At 37.1% G+C, this 19,524-nt stretch overlaps 1 protein-coding gene across 7 annotated transcripts in view; it reads right to left on the bottom strand.

Annotated features, from left to right (window-relative positions):
* Positions 1-19,524, bottom strand: part of CNTN5 (contactin 5) — a 968,197-nt gene that overhangs the window by 271,940 nt on the left and 676,733 nt on the right. For 6 of the 7 annotated variants that reach the window (XM_080376471.1, XM_080376469.1, XM_080376474.1 and 3 more), the window contains one exon: positions 818-1,036. The exons of the other annotated variant lie outside the window; for it this stretch is intronic. In XM_080376471.1, coding sequence (XP_080232597.1) covers positions 818-1,036 — 219 coding nt within the window. The remainder of the gene's footprint in view (positions 1-817; positions 1,037-19,524) is intronic. 7 annotated transcript variants of the gene reach the window in all.

Raw genomic sequence — 19,524 nt, 5'->3', positions numbered from 1 at the left:
ACTTTACTGAGAGAAGCAGTAATCCTGTAATCACAGTCATTATACTGCATGAATGTTGTTGAACTGTGAGATATTAACCACAATGCTTTCCTCTGTTACCTCCTTAGACTATTATGCTCAAATATAGTCTAACCTCTTCCTCCCCCCCCCCCTCCTTCTCCTTCCTCCATCCTTTTAATGTTTTTCTTTCTACCTTTATTTGAATATAATTCAGACAAATATTATCACTAAAGAAATAGTATCAGACATGTGGCTTCTTTAAATGTAACCAAATATGAGAAAATGTGTATTGTTACTATGATTTATTTCACTTAAAAGTAAATGACACCGTATTACACCAGTATGTATCCATGCATGCACAGATATGCATGCATGATAGAGTTGACTACACAGGTAGATTACAGAGCAGGTAATTTAGAGAAAAAGTAGTTTTATAAGATTTACTATTCATGTTTAATTTACATTACTATAGCTCATAATTATTTAGAAAATTTCCAAAGAGGAAAAAAAAGTACATAAAAAAGCGACTGACATTTTAGTACCAGATGAAATTGTGCTGTAATGGAATTTCAAACCACTAGTTTGCTATTTTCATGTAGGAATACCTGTATAAAATTATTCTGCATAGGAATCTTTAAGAAAGACTATTTGATGACTTTAAGGCTAGTCTGAAGAATCTAAAGTGAAAAAGGTCCATTTCTACTTTGTGATGATTAATAAAATTCATAATATGTCTGAGAAACACTGAAGTAAGCTGATAAACATGTACTGCTTTTGAAAAATGTTTCCAAGGTTCAGAGAGGGAAGCTAGACTTACCATCATGTTTGAAGGCCTCTGAAAAGTGATAGAGGTTTGTTGGGGAGTGATAATGTTGTGCAGCTCCTCTCCAGCCTGGTGAAGATACACTTCCTAATGAAGGACTGCTTAATCGTGGTCTGTTCTTTGTGTTAAATGAGGCTAAAGGTGAACTACCAGATTTGATTCTTAGGATAGCAGCATATGAAGTGGGGAGTCCAGGAACAGCTTCTGAATATTCTGGGGGGGGGGAGGGGAAACAAGAAATTAACATTAAATATATACAAAATCTATCACTTTTCAAAATAATATTTTGTTATGCAGTAGAAAAGTAGAAAAATTTTATCTGTAAAAGGGGTGTCAGAGACACCCCGGACTCCATGAGGGTCTCGGCTTCTAAACAGAACGAGGCAGAAGCATAGAGCTCTAAGACAGAAAATTCCCCTGCAATTTCAATACAATATAAAAATTAGGTGGTTATTATATTTCATTCTTTTGGTAATATGGGTTTTCAATATTTAAAATTCTATTTCTATGACCCCAAATCACTGTCTGCCAAGCCACCACCTTTCCTTCACAGCTTTACAGTACTTTGTATATGCAGTACAGAAACACTGGCTAAAGTTAAATATGCTCCTTATTTCAACAGTACTCTGCAAATCAAGTGAGCTAGCTAAAAAGCCCAAGAGCCATATACGCACAAACCTGTCTGCCAAAAACATGCATATGCAAAAATCACCTCCTTTTCTATTTCTGTAGCTTCCTTTTTTCCCCTTTTCTGCCTGTACTTAAAATTTCATTGTCTACAAGTACAGAATAGTGCCCAAGCTTTTGGTCCCTGTATAATGCCAAATATAAGAGAAATAATTAAATAGATTAAAAATATCACTCAGGAGCTGCAGGAACAAAGTAAGCAGAACTTTTGAAATCAATAGTACTTGACATAGCACAGTCTAAAGGGCATGACAAGAAAATTTAAAAGTATGTTCATAAAGATGAGCGAAGGGGCTTGAACTGTATATCAAGTGCTTAAGAAAGAACTGATTTTTGGGGGGACAGTGAAAGTGGTTGGCAAGAAAAAAAGATTATTGTTCTGTCATTTCCACTGATGATAAATATTTATAAACTGGACATTCTTCAAACTGGCAGAATGTGAACGATGAAAAACTATGGGTGTTCAAAAGCTTTGAGTAGAAGCATACTCAATTGAAATACAATTTCTGAAATACTAGGTCATGGCTTTGCTGGAGAGCTTTTGGAAAAATATTCTAAGTGTAAATATAATTTAGACTATTTCATATTTCGAATGGTTTAAAATTAGAGAAATATGTATTTTACTTTATGAAGATTGTGATGGAGAATGTTTAGTCTTTCAGGTTTTGGAATAGGTCATTTCAGTACAATAATCAGTGATTATTGTCTCTGATCAGATGTTAAGTGTTTACCTCTTCTGCCTTTTAGAAGAGGCTGGAATTTGGAAAAAGCAGATGACCAGTATTTTAAAATTACCATTTTCATCTATGCAAACTATACATTTACAGATTATTTGGTGATGCCATATCTCATTTCAAATTTGGATTTAAATACAAATTTTTGCAATCATATGGGAAAAGCATAAATAAGGAAGGTCTGGTTTATTTTTCATCTTGGTCTCACAAACAATCTATTATGTGCATCATGCTGTTTTGTACATCATAAGCATAATATCTTTTCTGGCTTGCAAAGAGAGGGAAAATACAACATTGTCATGATAAATTGAAATGCAGTATGAAACTATATCTTATAGGACCTCTTGAAACATTGTCATTGGAATATAAATGTGATTTCACAAAAAATATCTTGATTGTCTTTTAATAAATTCTTCATATATTTTGCAGTATTATGTATTTTAGTTCTTTTAAAGTAAAATTTTCCATAGAGGAGAAGTGAAATCCAATCCCAGGGGAATATTGAAAAAAATCTTTTAAAAAATCATATTAAAATCCACCCCCATGAAATAACTCATTTTTGTTCTCTTTTCCCTCAGGTTACAATCTCAAGATCATTGAGGTTTCTTGAAAAATTATTTTTTTATATTTGTGACTTATTTTGGTCTCACCAAATACTAATTTATCTCATTTTAAAATATTTTTGGCCTTACAAATATAAATTATTTCAGATAAATAAGCTGCAGTAGAAATGTCCGTGGTTAAAGTTATCACATTAAATTCTTAATGCAGAACAGACATCTTTCTTGTGAGCAGAGAAGGAAGATATTTCCTAGGGAATATGGATACATTTAAGGGATAAGTCTCTAACACATTCTGTGTCAGAGAATGGAAATGTTTGGTGGTGAATGTAACGGCCCTGGTGGCAAAAAAAGAGCCAGTTAGTTGGGTGCTGTGGAGCTCCTCAGATCCTCACAGCTCAGATACCCTGATATCCCTAGGGTTTCTGGTACCGTCCATGGAAATGCTGCAGGAAGTCTGGAAACAGTCAGATTGGGATACAGTTCTGTTTTTCCTCACATGGAGATGGGATGTGGCTAGATTGCAGCTGGTAACAAGGATGCAAGACACCCCACAAAGAAAAAGACACCACTTCTCTCCATCTTTTAAATATATATCAATCTGCTTGTAACTCAAGGAGAACAAATGGTCTATAATCTACATGAGACGGGCAAAGAAGCAGGAAGAAAATGCTAAATTGCGAAGTATGGTGTCACAGAACTATTCCAGTATGTACTTTTATACATAAATATAATACATAATTGTAACAGTGATAGATATTCTGTTTCACAGTATCCATTTCTATAGTTAAAAAAAAATAAATGAAAAAAGTGGAAACAGTGGTGATGGCTGTTGGGAAGACATTCCTTCAGTGTGCAAATGGACATAGAAGAAATACACACTGGAAGGAGTTTTACTTTATAATAAAAAAAATGCAGATTTGCCTTTGGTCCAAACTTTACAGCGCAGCATAAGCCCTAATAGGATTTCAAAAGGAAACATGATTGCAATCACATATATAATGAATGTACTGTTCCTGGAGTATTTTCTGCAGATACAGGCAGTTTTCTATTTCTGGCATGGTATTTTAGCTCTGTGCTATTTGCCCTATGGCAATGGACAGAATTTGGGAAAACTTTATGTCAGTACTTTTTCGGCAAGTGATAAATACTCTGTGTGACTGAAATATAGTATTATTAGGCCATTAAATGTACTATATGCCATACATATATCAATAGTAAAACTCCAGTGTCTGAAGACCTTTTAAACTACGTAGTCCATTTGTTGACAGCAGAAGATAGTTCCTTAGATGATGTTCCCGAGAATATCAGATATTCTAGCTTGAGAAGATTCAGATATATATTCTTATGTCATTTAATTGGGAAAATTATGAAACAGTCTTCCTTGATGGGTAGACAGAAAGGCTTCCTGTGCAAGCTAGAAAGTCTGAGCTGTATATTGCTTTTTTTGCAAAGAAATGGAGATTAACAATCAGAAATTAAACACTATTAATCCTGATTCTTAGATAGACTGAAATCTCCAGTGGTATGCAGCCTCTCTGTCTGCACAAGTTTGAGTCAAAGGGCCGTTTTTGTTAATGTAATATTTCTCATTTTATGCTATGACTGTCCTGTTTCTTTGCATACATGACACAATAGCCTACTCCAGTAAATAGGATTCAACAACCCCAAAATAGTTTTGACAACTACTTTTTGCTGAAATAGTATGTGCAGACAGCTTGGTGAAATAAAACTGTGGTTCTTTTCCCACTTAAAAATAATAATAAAAACCCCTTTAAAATACTTTGTTATCTAGTTGAATGGGGAGCACTTGTTCCACGTGGTAAATCCAGGGTTTGAAAGGACAGAAAAATCAACATGCTTTCAGATGTATGTAAAGTACCTTGGGAAGAAAGAGAAGGAAAGGATACAAAAGTCATCGTACATGGTGAAAAGGTCTTGCAGTAACAGCAGTATTACGCAAACTGGTTTCTGACCTTTCATGGTATAATTGTTTTGTTTGGCTGGGATTAGTGATCAATGTGAAATTTCACCCTGACTCTGCTGCTGAGTCATGCTCATGGGGATGCTGTATCCGAGTAAAGTTTCTCTTGTAAGACATAATTGGAAATAGTTAATAACTTATACGTAAGCAAATATTCCTTGTTTTGTTTACTAAAAGCCTGTAACCTATGAATATCGCTGACAACTGGAGCAGAAAGCATGCTTACATTAAAACAAAACCTACTTCCTAATCCGAACATTCATCTCCAGAGATTTAGACTTCTGTACTGCCTAGTTGCATTGGCTTAATTAGAATATATTTTTATTGGACTACTATTTACAATAAAATTATTCATTTAATTTGGTTTGGATTACACTTCTGAGACTTGAGAAAATAAATTTATTTTCCATTATTTAAGTACATAGTTAAACTGCTGGAGAGTAGGTGTTAGATGTCTCTAATGTGTTTTTTAGCTTTACCAGTCTACCCTTCAAATCCCTGAGAGTTTTCATCAGACCTATGGGTAGTTCTCAAAACTGCTGCACTTGAGTTTCACTATGGAATTATATTTTCCCTAAACTCATTCTTTGAAATGACTTAAGTATTTGGGATGAAGCATCCAAAGGTTTTTCAGCTGCCAGCAGACATAGATAAGGAATATATAGGCCTAAATGGTAAAGATATTAAGCAACTAGAAACAGCCACAATAAAATCAGCACCTTGGATTAACCTTCATAGTTCTTTGCACTAGAACCACCAGATTTATAGTCATTTTAATAACAGTATGACAGTTTTAAGACAGACTATATTTTTTTTTATTCCAAGTGCACATTTTCTTAAATGTGATTTCCAACAGCAAACTATGATTTGAATTAGTTTTGGTAACTTTTTAATGAACCTGTGTCAACCCATTAAATTATTCATGCATCTTTTATTATTTCCAGCACGCTGCTCTTCAGCCTTTCTTTGGTCAGTTTCAACACAATAAGGAAAAGCAGCACCATAGGTAATAGAGAAACTGTCTTCTACTGATTACTGAGGGGTTTTTCTGTTCAAAAAAAGCAAAAATATGAATTTCAAGATCATTTGAAAGATATTTACTCCTGTAATTTACAATAGGTTTGTCAGGTTAAATTTGACTTTTCATGTGTGCTGTGAGGGAACTAAGCTGACTCTGAGTGAAAGGGAAACTTTTCCCACAGGATGGTATATGCTTATACACATTCCTTAGGTGCAGTCCATGGGTACAGATATAAACCACAAATACTATCCCATTATATTTTATCTGAAAGATTTGTTTCAAATGGTACAACATACGTCAACATAGCTCCAACCATGGCACTATGTAATTTTCCCAAAATACATTCTTTCTTCAAACAGAAAGATGGCAAAGCAAATTCACTGAATCTATCCCAAAAACTTCTTTGCATACTGTCTTTCTAGTATTTGAAAGCTATGCAGAATGAAGGATTCTGACTCTTGGGGTGATGTTTTGTTTTCCTTCGTTCCTTTTTTTTTTAACTGACTCCTGGTCAGTTACTAACTCATTGACATTTCTCAACTATCTAATTAAAATGTAGTTTATCTTATAATACTTGCAAATGTGACCTTCATTTGTGTATTTTTGCTAGCTAGGATGTTTAATCAAATGTCATGAAGAATGCTAACCCATTTTTTTCACTGTAACTTTTAATTATGTTGTTTCAGTGGAAGCATTCAGTCTTCTATGAAAATAGCTGCCTTCATTCTGTAAACTGGATTGTATCATTGTTGCTCCCCAATTTTTTAAACAGAAGTATATTTTCTGTCTTGTTCTGTGCATGCACATTGGTTTCCTTTTAGACTGCTCGATGACATTTAGCTTGGCAATAAACTGAGAGAAATATGCAGGAATAGTAGGAAACAGTTGATAAGGTGTCCATCCAGGACATCTCTTATGAGAACTAGGATTAATACTAGAGAAAAAAGTGGAAGCTAGCAGATTTTCTCAAGAACTGGTTTGCATTTGATCCTCCTCTGCACACTTCCCACTGTCTGTGGTTTAGTTTACATGTCAGAGATTTTATTTTAAAGATGCTATTATATCCCAATTTTTACTCAAAATGACAGGCAATGCAACAACATATGCAATCATCAAAACCAAACCAAATAAAAAGACTGAAACCTTCACAAGGCTTAAAAACTCATTTTAAACACCTGGAATCTGGATGTCTACATGTGAGCTAGTGAGGCTGGATTCACTTTACAGGTAGTGAAGAGGAAGAGGAACAAGATATGTGATGTGATGGACATGCTTAGTAAATGTCTACTTTTTTGCCACAGACTTTAAAAGTAAAGTGAGTAGCTGAGGTGTCAACATTTCAACTTGTTCAGTTATCCATTGTCTTAGTCCTCTCATCATAAATCAGTCAAGCTTCATTTGTGTCTTTTCTGCTCAAAATGTCTGGTTGTTCTGTGGAGGAGTGAAGATCAAGAGATTTGTATTGTTTCCCAAAGCAGCAGTGGGGGATGATATAGAAGCTGGAAGCTCTCAAGGAAAATATGCTGTTGGTCTTCATCAACCTTTTTCACCATAGATTTGGTAGTATGGAAAAGGGAGAAAATTCATCTATTTAAGATGGTCTTTCCTTGTGGAGAAAAGTAGTTTTTTGCCAGGACTTTGGCCAAAAGAAAAAAAATCTTAAATCCAGTAATTATTCTGTTGAGCTTTCCAGTAGTTCGGCATTCAAGGAAGATACACAATAATTTAATTTGAAAATCCAAAATAGCCTCTCACTTCATAGAATTTCTTTTCTCTTAGAGTTCTGGTCTTATAAGGCAGCAAATTTGAGAACATAGAATACTATGGACAGATATGGAAAAAAATAAAAAAAATTAGGGATATATTTTGTTTTCCTTTAAAGTAGCAAAGGGAAAGTGCTTTGAAGAATTTAAGCATTGACTGAAGGATAGTAAAGAATATTTCCAGCAGCTATTAGCAAATGAATCAGTATTTTTGGAATATTATCCTGTTACACTTGATTTAAATATCATGAATTTTTATGGGGAATTATTTTGAATAATACAAAGATGGTTTTGTAGAGTTAGTCACTGTTTCCCTTCCTACCGAAAAAAACCAATCTCTTTTCTGTCTTACTTCCACTTCATACTTATAATGCAGCAAATAGGTGACTCAATATATGCTCAATTATTCCCACTTTGCATCCAACATATCCACCAGATCAAACAAAATATACTTTAAAATAGAACACTTAGAGCTACAGATTGCTTACAACTGCAAATAACAAAAAAAATAAAAGCAATAATATATTCCAATTATGGAAGAACATTTGTCCAAAGTTAAGTAATTTTAAAAGTGTTTTGAGATGATTGTTTTTGTTTTCTATCAAAACACTTAATATTTTCACTTTCAATGCATGCTAGTATAGTATACAGATTTCAGCTAGTTAGGGTATGTTTCTGCCATAGCACAGGCTTCAAACACACTGATTATGTTAAATAAGTGCTTTGCACCTTTTTCAAAGTCTCTGCAGTCACGTAATGAAAAGTGGTTCTGAGATGTAAAAAACATAAAACTCTTCTTTGAAAACTCTTCTCATGAACTTATTGAAGGAAAATTTAACTGCAAATAATATTTTTTAAAAAACGGTATGATTTAGCATATTCCATGTAGCTCAATATTTATTACTTCTGTTTTGTGCACTATTTAGGAGCACAGATGTGTCTGACACTTTACCATTATGTGGAATTTTTCTGCCTGTTTGTCTAATACAAAGGAATTTTAGGTCAGCTTTGTCTGAAAAATATCACTTAGACCAGACAGTGTAGATAGATGAGAGCATCACTATTCTCATGCCATCCAAGAGAGAGATTGTAGAAATTGGCGGCTTCTACATATCTTGTAGATATTTTCTATATATCTGTGGCCTGAAGGAGCAGTGCTACTTACTAGGTGTAATTTGTAGGCACATGAAGAAGTGCCCTAAGACTCCTAAATGGTTTCTGTTTGTCAATTTTTAGATATATTTCACTATCCTACTTCTTCGGGTACTTTTCATACAATATTTTTCAGCTCAGACGTGACTTGTATTCTCTAGCAGGAAAGTCTGGAGCATTACTAATGTAAGATCCATAGATTAGCCTACACTGCATGCTTTTAATTGAAATCTTAACTTATTTTCCCCATGGCTGATGATCATCACAGTGAGCTATCAATTCTGACTGTGAAGGGAGAACTGAGTACCAAAGGTCAACTATTTTAGCACTAATCAATTAAAGTAATTAGATGGATAGAAATCCTTATTTATAGCCCTTCCTTCCTAAAATGATATGCATATCAATGTTAGGTAGACAATAATAGATCAATCCAATACAAAGGATAAACTAGTAATTGACATTGTTAATATAAAATGCTTGATTAAATTATTAATGCCACTATGAACACTGAAGCAGTCAAAATCTTAATAATCAGTGTGCGAAGGAAACTACCTGCTGATTTTCTTGGCAATAGAAATATGTATACATTAGTAAAACTCTGGGGTTTTAGGAGATCAGACAGCTACTTTGCCAGAAAAACAATCTCGGATGTTGCTCACTTCTCAGAAATATTTTGAAACATCCTGAACTAACTTGAAAATACCAGTTTGTCTGCTGCTGCCTAAACACAAGCTCTGGTACTGCCTTAAAACTACCAGAAGTTTCTTTCAAAAACCACATTTGTTCTTTCTCCTATGTCCTTCAAGCAAATAAGTTGTTTTCCATAAACATCTTTATTGCTCTCTCTTTGTATTCCCCCAAACCAACACCTGAAACCTTGTTTTTTTGGTGATGCCAGTGCATCCAGGCCACCTGGAGATGCGCTGTGAGAGTTATTATTGCTTTCTGTTTTATTGTGTACTCATCAGACTTCTTCTTTTGTCTGTTTTACACAATAGCCTTGCTAGTGAGGACTATGTCTCTTTGCTTGCACTTTTATCTGTCAGTAAAACAGGACCCCTACAACCATGTATCATATCCTAGCAGAAGTAGCACTGACACCAGATTGGTGTCTTACGGTGTCACTGGGGCAGTGACTGGGCTGAAATGGGGCCGTGGGCCTTGGCCAGGGTGGGGGGAAGCCCTGGAGAGGCTGGGCAGGGTTGCTCAAGCCTAGCAGGGCCCTGACAGCAGCCTTCCTCCCCAGCAAGGTGTGCCTTATGTCCTGCAGAGACCTGGGCCCAGCAAAGACCTGCCATGGAGTGGTTTAGTTGCTGTGGGATGGCATAGGGCTACTTTAAGGGACACAGAGCTGGGACGGGGAGTGGGAAGCTTGGGGCTGGGGAAGCTGGATTCAGGCTTCTCATAAGGAGGCCTGGCAGGCAGAGGAGGAGGATGGCAGAGCTGGGTTCAAACCTGGTCAACAACACCTACAGTTTGCATGTTAAAAACAGAAACACAATGATCTTAGAGTCACAGAATCATTTAGGTTGGAAAATATCTTGAAGATCATAAAGTCCAACCAATAACCTAGCACTGGCAAGTCCACTACTTAACCATGTCCCTAATCCACTTCTAAATAAGCACCACATCTGCATGTCTTTTAAATACCTCCAGGGATGATGAATCAGCCACCTCCCTGGGCAGCCTGTTCCAGTGCTTGGCAACCCTTTAATTGAAGAATTTTTTTTCCTCATATCTAACCTAAACCTCTCATGGTGTAACTTGAGGCTGTTTCCTCTTGTCCTATTGTTTCTCACTTGGGAGAAGAGACTGACCCCCACCTCGCTACAGCCTCCTTTCAGGTAGTTGTAGAGAATGACAAGGTCTTCCCTCAGCCTTCTTTCCTTCAGGCTGAACACCCCCAGTTCCCTCAGCTGCTCCTCATCAGACTTGTGCTCCAGACCCTTCACCAGCTCCGTTGCCCTTCTGTGGACATGCTGCAGCACCTCAGTGTCTTTCTTGCAGTGAGGGGCCCAAAACTGAACACAGTGTTTGAGGTGCGGCCTCACCACTGCTGAGTACAGGGGGACAATCACTCCCCTTGTCCTGCTGGCCACGCTTACTGATACAAGCCAGGATACTATTGGCCTTCTTGGCCACCTGGGCACACGGCTGGCTCATGTTCAGCTGGCCATCAACCAGCACCCCCAGGTTGTTTTCTGCCTGGAAGCTTTCCAACTGCTCTTCCCCAAGCCTGTAGTGTTGCATGGGGTTGATGTAAATAAGATCTTTACCATTATAATGCTGATCAATTAACAAAATACTGAAAACAAAAACAGTTATCAGCGTATATGTATATGAATGAAAATTGTTCGTTTGAAAAGGAGGCTACTGCTGCAGGCAGAGCTTTCATCAAGGCATAAGCACACTTCACTATTCAAATGGCTTCCCTGTTTTCAAACCTACTGGGATGGAAGAAACTGATAGTTAAGAGAAATTAGCCACTGATTTTAAAAAAAATCAGCTGGAAATTATTTTAAAAGCATATTATTAGTTTTTATACATCATAGCAAAAGTAGACATATTTTCATCTTTGGATGAAAGAATCTGTGACATTTTTCATCAAATAATGGAATTAACATGAACAATAAAGTCATATGGTTTTCCTGAAGTAGTGGAAAACAAATACTTTCTGAGAAGAGATCTTGTGTTAATAAGACAGAAAAACTAGAATTTGACAGGTTTATGTAATTCACACATTAAGATTCATTTGGAAAGGTAACAGCTGTACAGTGTATGATTTGTTTAAAGAATTTTGCAAAATTTCCTTTTATTATAAGGGAATGTCCACAGTTTGGAAGCTGTGCAAGTAAACAGAGATCAAGTTAACATTCAATACCATGAGTAACAGAGCAAGAAATTCTATCAGTGGTTTATTAAAATAATAAAATAATCCACTAAAAGTTTGTCAATTAACATGTAATTTTTTAGAAGAATCAATTTTACTTTGACATAGAAATTTCTGGATAAGTTTGTGACTAGCACAGAGAAATCTATGATTCACAGCTAAAGTAAGCTTTCTTTAAATTGCAAGATTAATTAAAAGTTACCTGGATAATGCAAGTTTTTCTGTTCCCTGTGATACACATACTTACATATTAACCCAGTTCTCTGTGTTTATGTGCCCAGTGGAAGCAGACAGTCTTTCATCCCCTTTAAAATATCTCGTGGTTCAAAACATTTTTATATAAGTTTTTTTCAGCAGCTAATGTATTCTTTTCAACCTTTGCGTCCTTCTTTAGTTCTCTGCTTTAGCATTCGTTAAATTTAGTTTGCTTTAGCATTCGTTAAATATTTTACAGTGCACTGTCCACCTTGCCTTGCATCTTCGACACCTTTATGTGGCTTAAATTTCCCTTAGCAATCCTATGAATTAATCACTGGGTATATTGTCGGTCTAAACAGCTATTGCTAGCAATTAAACAATCCTTACACACACAGAGTAAAATTCACTCTCTTGCTCTGGAGAAATACATTGACAAAGCAATTCTTCAGCATTTTTAAGTATTTAAAGAGGCATGTAGGTCTGCAGACTGTTAAGGGGGTTAAGATTTTATGTTGGTTCTAAAGTGTTTTCAAAAATAAAAAAAAACATACTAAAAAACCACTTTGTTACAATGGACTTTAGTCCACTGTCTTTCTGCATGGAAACAACAGTTCCATGAAAATGTACATGCTGAAGCTTGTCTCTTGTCTTCTTTGTCTAAGATGTACTAATAAAAGTGAACACAAAACCCTTTCAAAACACCAAAAATTCTTCCAGTCTTTGCAACTAAATAAATTAGAATGCACCATGCAGCGACATTTATTACCATGGGGTAAATCCATAACACAAACACATCTGCACACTGTTTTCCTAAATTGGAAATAACTTTGTTGTACTAAACCCACCATATTCCACAAGCTCTTCAGGTAATTCTTAATTATTCTCCTCTGTTTTCATAGTGGTTGCTTTTAACCACAGGATCTGGTGCCTCCTTGTGTGCATTTCCAATTGTAAACTTACTCTGGTGGTGAGCCTGGCACCCTCACTAAAGTAGTCACAAATTCAAAGGAAAGCCATCAAAAGGATGCAGTATTCAAGGCAGACTAGAAGTTCCTTGGAGGACACAGACTTGAGCTGTTCATACAGTCCTTTATAATGGAAAAAAGAGAGGCTGTACAGCTGATCTCCAACAAAGTGCAAATTATTTTAAAATAGTAATAGGAGTACTGAGATAATACCCTAATACAACTGTTTTGTTACCCAGACAAAGCAAAAAGTGCATGTTAATAAGGAGCTACCTAGTGTTTTACTAAACTTTAGAAACCTGATGATTTTAATTTTCAAGCTCAGCAATAAATTTTATGTATTTGGGGAAAAAAAAATCAAATTATCAAAGTTTATCTCACTCAGAACTTCAGCAAACTAGTCCTAAATAGTGCATCCATCAAATGCTTGTAGAAGCTACAGTCTGAAAAGACACAACTTCGGCAAAATGATGCCATATAAAACTGAAAAAAAGGACTTTGTTATGACAAGATGAAATATTAAGGCAATATTTAAGGTTCTGTTTGCATGTAGAGAGATAACTTTCAAAGTTTGATTAATTACTACAGGTAAGAAAGAGCAGAAAATTGACTATAAACTCAGAATAATACTGTAAAGTATTTTATAAGATTTTTAAAGGAATATTGATGTCCAGGCTTCAGTCCCATTTTCAGAAAAGTATTTAAGCACACAGTCTCATATTAAAATGCTGCTGTATATAGTGGGTCTGGGACTCAAGGAGTTTCTCCATCCCAGTCCTCCTGAGCCAGGCTGATGTGGCCCCATGACACCAGGTCCAGGCACCAGCAAGGCTGAGCATTTATCCCTGGCACAGACACACACACACATGCAAACCACACAGTCAACACGGAACATTCATGGATCAACACAAACAGGCAGTGCTTTTACAGGCACTACCCACCCGCCAGCAGAATGGATGTTACCCTCACCTAGGAAAACAGTTCAGAACAGGGTTTAATGAGAAGGCAAAACAGATTAAGACGAGCAGGGGCAGGGCATGGCAAGATGAGTGGACCAACCAGCAGCTTACCTGTACCCAGCTGTTCCTCCCTATATTACAGAATAACAAAATAACTGAGGTTTGAAGGGACCTCTGAAGGTAATCTAGTCCAAGCCCTTTCCTACAGCAAGGCCACCTATAATCTGTTGCTCAGGACCATGTCCAGATGGCTTTTCAATGTCTCCAAGGACACCCTGTCCTTGGTCACCCTCACAGTAAAAAAGTGTTTCCTGATGTTCAGAGGGAACCTCCTGAGTTTCAGTTTGGGCCCATGGCCTCTGGTCCTAGCACTGGGCATCACTGAAGGGAGCCTGGCTTTGTCCTCTTTGCACCCTCCTTCCACGTATTTATAGACATTGGTAAGATCCCCTGTCCTTCTCTTCTCCAGGCTGAACAGCCCCAGCTCTCTCAGCCTCTCCTCACAGGAGAGATGCCCCAGGCCCTTCATCACCTTTACGGCACGGCACGTTGTAGAACTCTCTCGAGCCTGCCCATGTCTCTCCTACTGGGGAGCCCAGCACTGGACACAGCCCTTCAGCTGTGGCCTCACCGGTGCTGAGCAGAGGGGAAGGATCGCCCCCCATCAGCCGCCAGCCACGCTTTGCCTGGTGCAGCCCAGGATATCATTGGGCACCTTTGGTGTAAGGGCCCATCGCTGGCTCACGTTCAACCTGGTGTCTATCAGGGCCCCTGGGTCCTTCTCTTCCAAACTGCTTTCCAGATGGATGCTCCCAGGCATAAAGGGTAATGGTACAGTAATTGAAAGTCTACATTTCTCAGACTTTCTGAGAATTCAGTAAGAACATTCAGATAGATATTCAAACTTAATCCTAGAATAAACACATGTGTACAGAATACTTTGCTGTCAGAGATCAAAAGCATCAGGGTTTTGTGCAATGGGATTAAACATAAGGCAGAAAGGAGTTTTTCACCATGGTCATAATATTAATATTTAATATTTAATTAGCGGCTTAATTAACATTAGCTGCTTTCCAGCTGGGTCGTTCCCAACATACACTGGTGCCTGGGGTTGTCCATCCACAAGTGGAGGACTTTGCATTTCCCCTTGAGGTTCTTGTCAACCTATTTCTCCAACCTGTTGAAGTCCCTCTGGATGGCAGCATGACCCTATGGGATGGCAGCATGACCCTATGGCATCAACATCCACTCCTTCTGGCTGTGTGTGATCTGCAAACATACGGAGGGTACACTTTGTCCCATCATCCAGATCATTAAAGAAGATATAACACAGGGCTGGAATCAGTATTGATCCCTGGGGTACACCACTAGTTACCGTCTTCCAACTAGGCATTGCATTGTTAATCACCATTCTCTGGCCTGATCATGCATACAGTTTCAATCCATCTCACTGTCTGCTCTCCAGCCCATACGTCAACAGCTTCTCTAGGAGGATCTTATGGGACACAGTGTCAAAGGCTTCCTGAAGTCCAGGTAGACAACAGCCACTGCTCTCTCCTCATCTACTAGCCATCCCTGACATTATCTCCCATCCTCTCTTTTTCCCAAGTCTGTTCCTCCCTGACCTACCTCTGTCCATTCCTTTCTCTGCATTTGGCCCTCCTCAGAAACATCTTGTAACAGCTATATTTGCAGTACCCCTCAGAGGTCCCATTGATTTGCCCTTCCCCATGCAACCCATGATGATCTTGTTTTGGTCCTTATCAGTTACAGTGTGGTGGATGAGCCTTTCCATGGATACACCTTAAAGGTTCCTTCAGTGACCCTTCAGTCAGTGACTTGAGACTTGTGTCCTCTTTGACATTGCTTCTGTTATCTCTTCTTCATTAAGGTTTGTGTATCTAGGTGTTTAATTTTATACTTTTCCTACCTCCTGTCCTAGTATTTTAAGGATAGACCAGAGAGCCTTATGTTCCATGTATCATTAAATGAAATTCAGTGTATTTCCCTGGAAAGCATCTGGGAGTAACAGCCCAGGCAATGTTTATCTGATTTCTTTTTTGGGTGGGTTTCTCTTCTTCATTCATTATAGTGGGGCCTAGGGAGACTAGGGTTCCTAAATGTGGCCTACGGGAATATTACCATTACTCTTAGTGAAAGTCAGTGGCACCTATGAACCTCAAACAGGTTTCAAAGTTGGACTTAGTTCAGTCTCAGGCTATTTATAATCATTTCAACTTTCCAATAACTTTCAGACAACTGAAGGATCCATTTTATAGGTGTCATAAATGTCAATAGCATATAGATGCCATAAATATTAATTGTAATTTATCATTATTGCTATGAAATATATATATATTGACAGTATAAAGAGGCTGGCCTCTTTGAGCAAACTGGGCAAGGCATTGTATAGATTTCCAGTACCTGAGAATAATAGTTAACAGATAAGGCAAACACAAAAAAGTTGGGAGATCATAACAGCTTTACATATTATACATGCAACTAAAAGATCTCAGCATTACATATAGACCTCACAATTTTATCCTACAGGGTGTTTGAAGGACGATGGAGATCTGAAGTCTCAAGTAAATACTCACAGTCAAAATGATTTGACAATATCATAATGTAGCCCAACAAAACACCCTGTAACATTATCCCATCCAGCAGCGGGCAGTCGCACACCTCTTTGTAGACTAGACAATAACTTACTACAGCCCCAAAGAAATTTTCCTTAGTGCTTTGCTTAGTCTTTTCATAAAGTCATCAGGAAGAGTTCCTATTAGGAATTAACTAGAAGAAATGCATGACATGGTAATTATAAAGCTAGAACAAAAGCATGTTTTATTACTAACAGCAATAAGTCTACAGAGAAAATTATACCAGCAGGCAAGGCTATTATAAATTTAGCACAGGATTCTAATAAAACGTATAAATGCATTAGAGCCATCTATGTGGGAAACAAATCATCTGCAAGCATTGGCACTATAACACGTGTAATGGGATTACAGTTGGAACCAGTACTCAAACACCATGACAGCCAAACTTGGTCCCCATATGTACATCAAGTGAATAAACAACGGAAAAGTAAAATACAGCAGAGAAAAATCAGCACAATTGATTTTAGACATCAACACAAAGGTATTTTCTAAGGAAAACAGAAAGATATTATATTTCAAAGTAGTGTTAGTTTGCCAAGTACTTAGGGGAGTACACACATGGGCGACAATAAGAAAAGACTTGTCATGTCTTGAATTGTGTTGGCTTTATTGCTGATTTTCATTTCAAAAAGTAGTTGCCATTTAATAGACATGGAATACAGCAGGAATTTTTAGGTAAAGAAGATTTTGAAATCCGTCAAAGCTGTCTAAATTGTAGACACCTTTCCAGGAGAATTTATAGTAGTTCTTTTTGCCACAATGTACTTTACTGTTGTCACATAACTAAATTTTTAAGCATGAATAGCACAGAACAGAAAGATTTATTCTAAGTCATCTAGTTGGTATATAGAACTTTACTGTAAACACAGTTAGTGTGACTGTTTTGAAGCCTGAGGTTATAGCTTGCATTTCAAAAACCTTTCCATAAAGAAAGGATATTGAATCAGTAAGCCTTGTCATTTCGAAGGAATTTGCATTCTGAGGGTTTTATGTTCCCATCTATAGTTTTGCATTACTAAATGACAATGAATATCAATCATGATAATAGAGAAAATATCTTTGCTTATCTGAAATTTCCCTTGCTTTGAAATAATACAGTCCTGTTTTTCTGGGAGGTTTTAGCCAGTGTAACACAGTCAGACACAACCTATCAGTCACCAGTAGGAAGGACATATTTTGGGATAAACTTTCAGGCACGTGGCTTCCAGAGCCAAAATATTCCTACCCAGTTTTGATGGAAAATAGCTTGTGGGGAAAAAGTTACAATATCTACTAATGAAGCATATGGGAAATTCAACTTTGCAATAACATACCAACATATTTTTATCTCAGTGTCCATCTCTTTGTCTCCCAAACAGGCTGGATTTGTGGACCTCATTAGTCAGGAAAGTCAACTTCATGTAATTTCATTTTATTTGCCTTCAGACTGGAGTCCACAGATCTGTGATGACGGAGCCTCCACTGTACTGCACACACTTGTCTTCTAGGGCACCATTCTGACACTTTGGACTCCTAATTTTAGCAAGAAAAAACTGTGTTTCTATTACATACTTCTTGCATGTCTGTAATTTAGAATTGGTATTGTCTGCTAAAGAGTTTTCTGTTTTGACACCTTTGATATTTACACAGCCCACAGGTAAATTTCAGAATTGTCACCATCACTCAGTGTATTCATATTTCAAAATTTTGCAAACCCTCCGAGAACAATTTTAACTCATAGGTCAAGCAATGTTTTAAATTACTATGTTGGCTCACATCAGACATACAGAGACTTCCTAGGCATACTTTCAAAATCTTACTCTTGTCTGAAGGAAGTTTACATTTTTGAAAGTTACTATTTTAATATTTTTTTCCTTAAACTCTATTTGAGCTGCTGACCCTCCTATCCTACAGGGAAATACTGTAAATGCATATCTGGAGAGATTAGAGTATGTTTTTGGCCTAGTCTCTTCTACATTAATTTCACATCCCTTCCATACAAATGAACAGAGCTAGGTCCTGAAGATTATCTCCCTAAAGCCGTCCATAAGAATGAAAAACAAAGCCACTGACATTTTATTATTCATTTATTTACATTTTTATAACCTACTCCAAAGGGAAAGAACCTGAGCAGAAAAATGGATCTAAAAATATTTTAGAGCATGCAGCCCTCACGTTGTTCCCAAGGCTGCACTTTTTTGTCTCCCTTCTTCCAATTTAGCACCAACAGGCTCTTTCAAAGGATGAAGGGGCTGCCAAAAGCTCTGATCCTTGTTGCAGTATGGGATCTGTGTGGATCAGATATTTCTATGTTTCTGCTTTTAGCTGTCAGTATAGAATACAAATTGAGTTTCTGAAAGCTATAGCAAGTGACAGCAGGGAAGGGCACATCTTTTGAGAACAACTGATGTCAGATCTCTCCATTCTCCATTCTTTGTCTTCTGTCAGTGAGCTTCTGGGAAGCAGAAAATTAGTGAAGATAAACTTTGTGGACTGATGTTGTGGGCAGCAGAATCAAGGAGGTTCATCTATTTAATGAGATTTAAATTTATCCAACTTTTTCATTCTCCATGACTTCCTCACAGGAAATAGCAAGAAGGCCCTCTGAAGCTGAAAATTATTCTTGACTCTGCCTAAATTCTGAAGTATGAAAATTCAACTCTTTAAAATGGGAGGGTTTTTTTACTTTTATGCTCATTATTAGCCAGTGGAACCACATTTGAAGGCAAAACCTCTGCAGAAAGTGTGGAATTTTAAACCCCAGTATTACTTTCATTTTCTTATCCACATACATTCCCCATAGATGACTGGCAGTGAAGAGCATTGGAACCAGGAAAAGAAAAAGAATAAATAAACACAGGATAGAAACTGTCAGATTTCAGGTTATGGAAGATACATAGACTTAAGAAGAAAATCAAAGTGACTCAGTTGTGTCTCTTCGCTCTTCTCTTCAAGATCACTTTATTCCTGACAATGGGGTAGAGCAGAAGAGCATATTGAAGGTGCAAAGAGAATCAGAAAGTCTGATATAGTGAAGCCAGAGAAGTTAAAAGAACCACAGTATATTGCTGATAGTAACAATAAGGATTAAAATCTGTCTGGTTCCATTTGTAATTTTGCTGTCACTGGAAAGAACAGCAACAGGAAACAAT

This window comes from Falco punctatus (assembly GCF_963210335.1).
Source record: "Falco punctatus genome assembly, chromosome: 2".
NCBI classification, from domain to species: domain Eukaryota; kingdom Metazoa; phylum Chordata; class Aves; order Falconiformes; family Falconidae; genus Falco; species Falco punctatus.
Note: the sequence above shows the minus strand (reverse complement) of the source record. Positions and strands in the feature narration are given on the sequence as shown.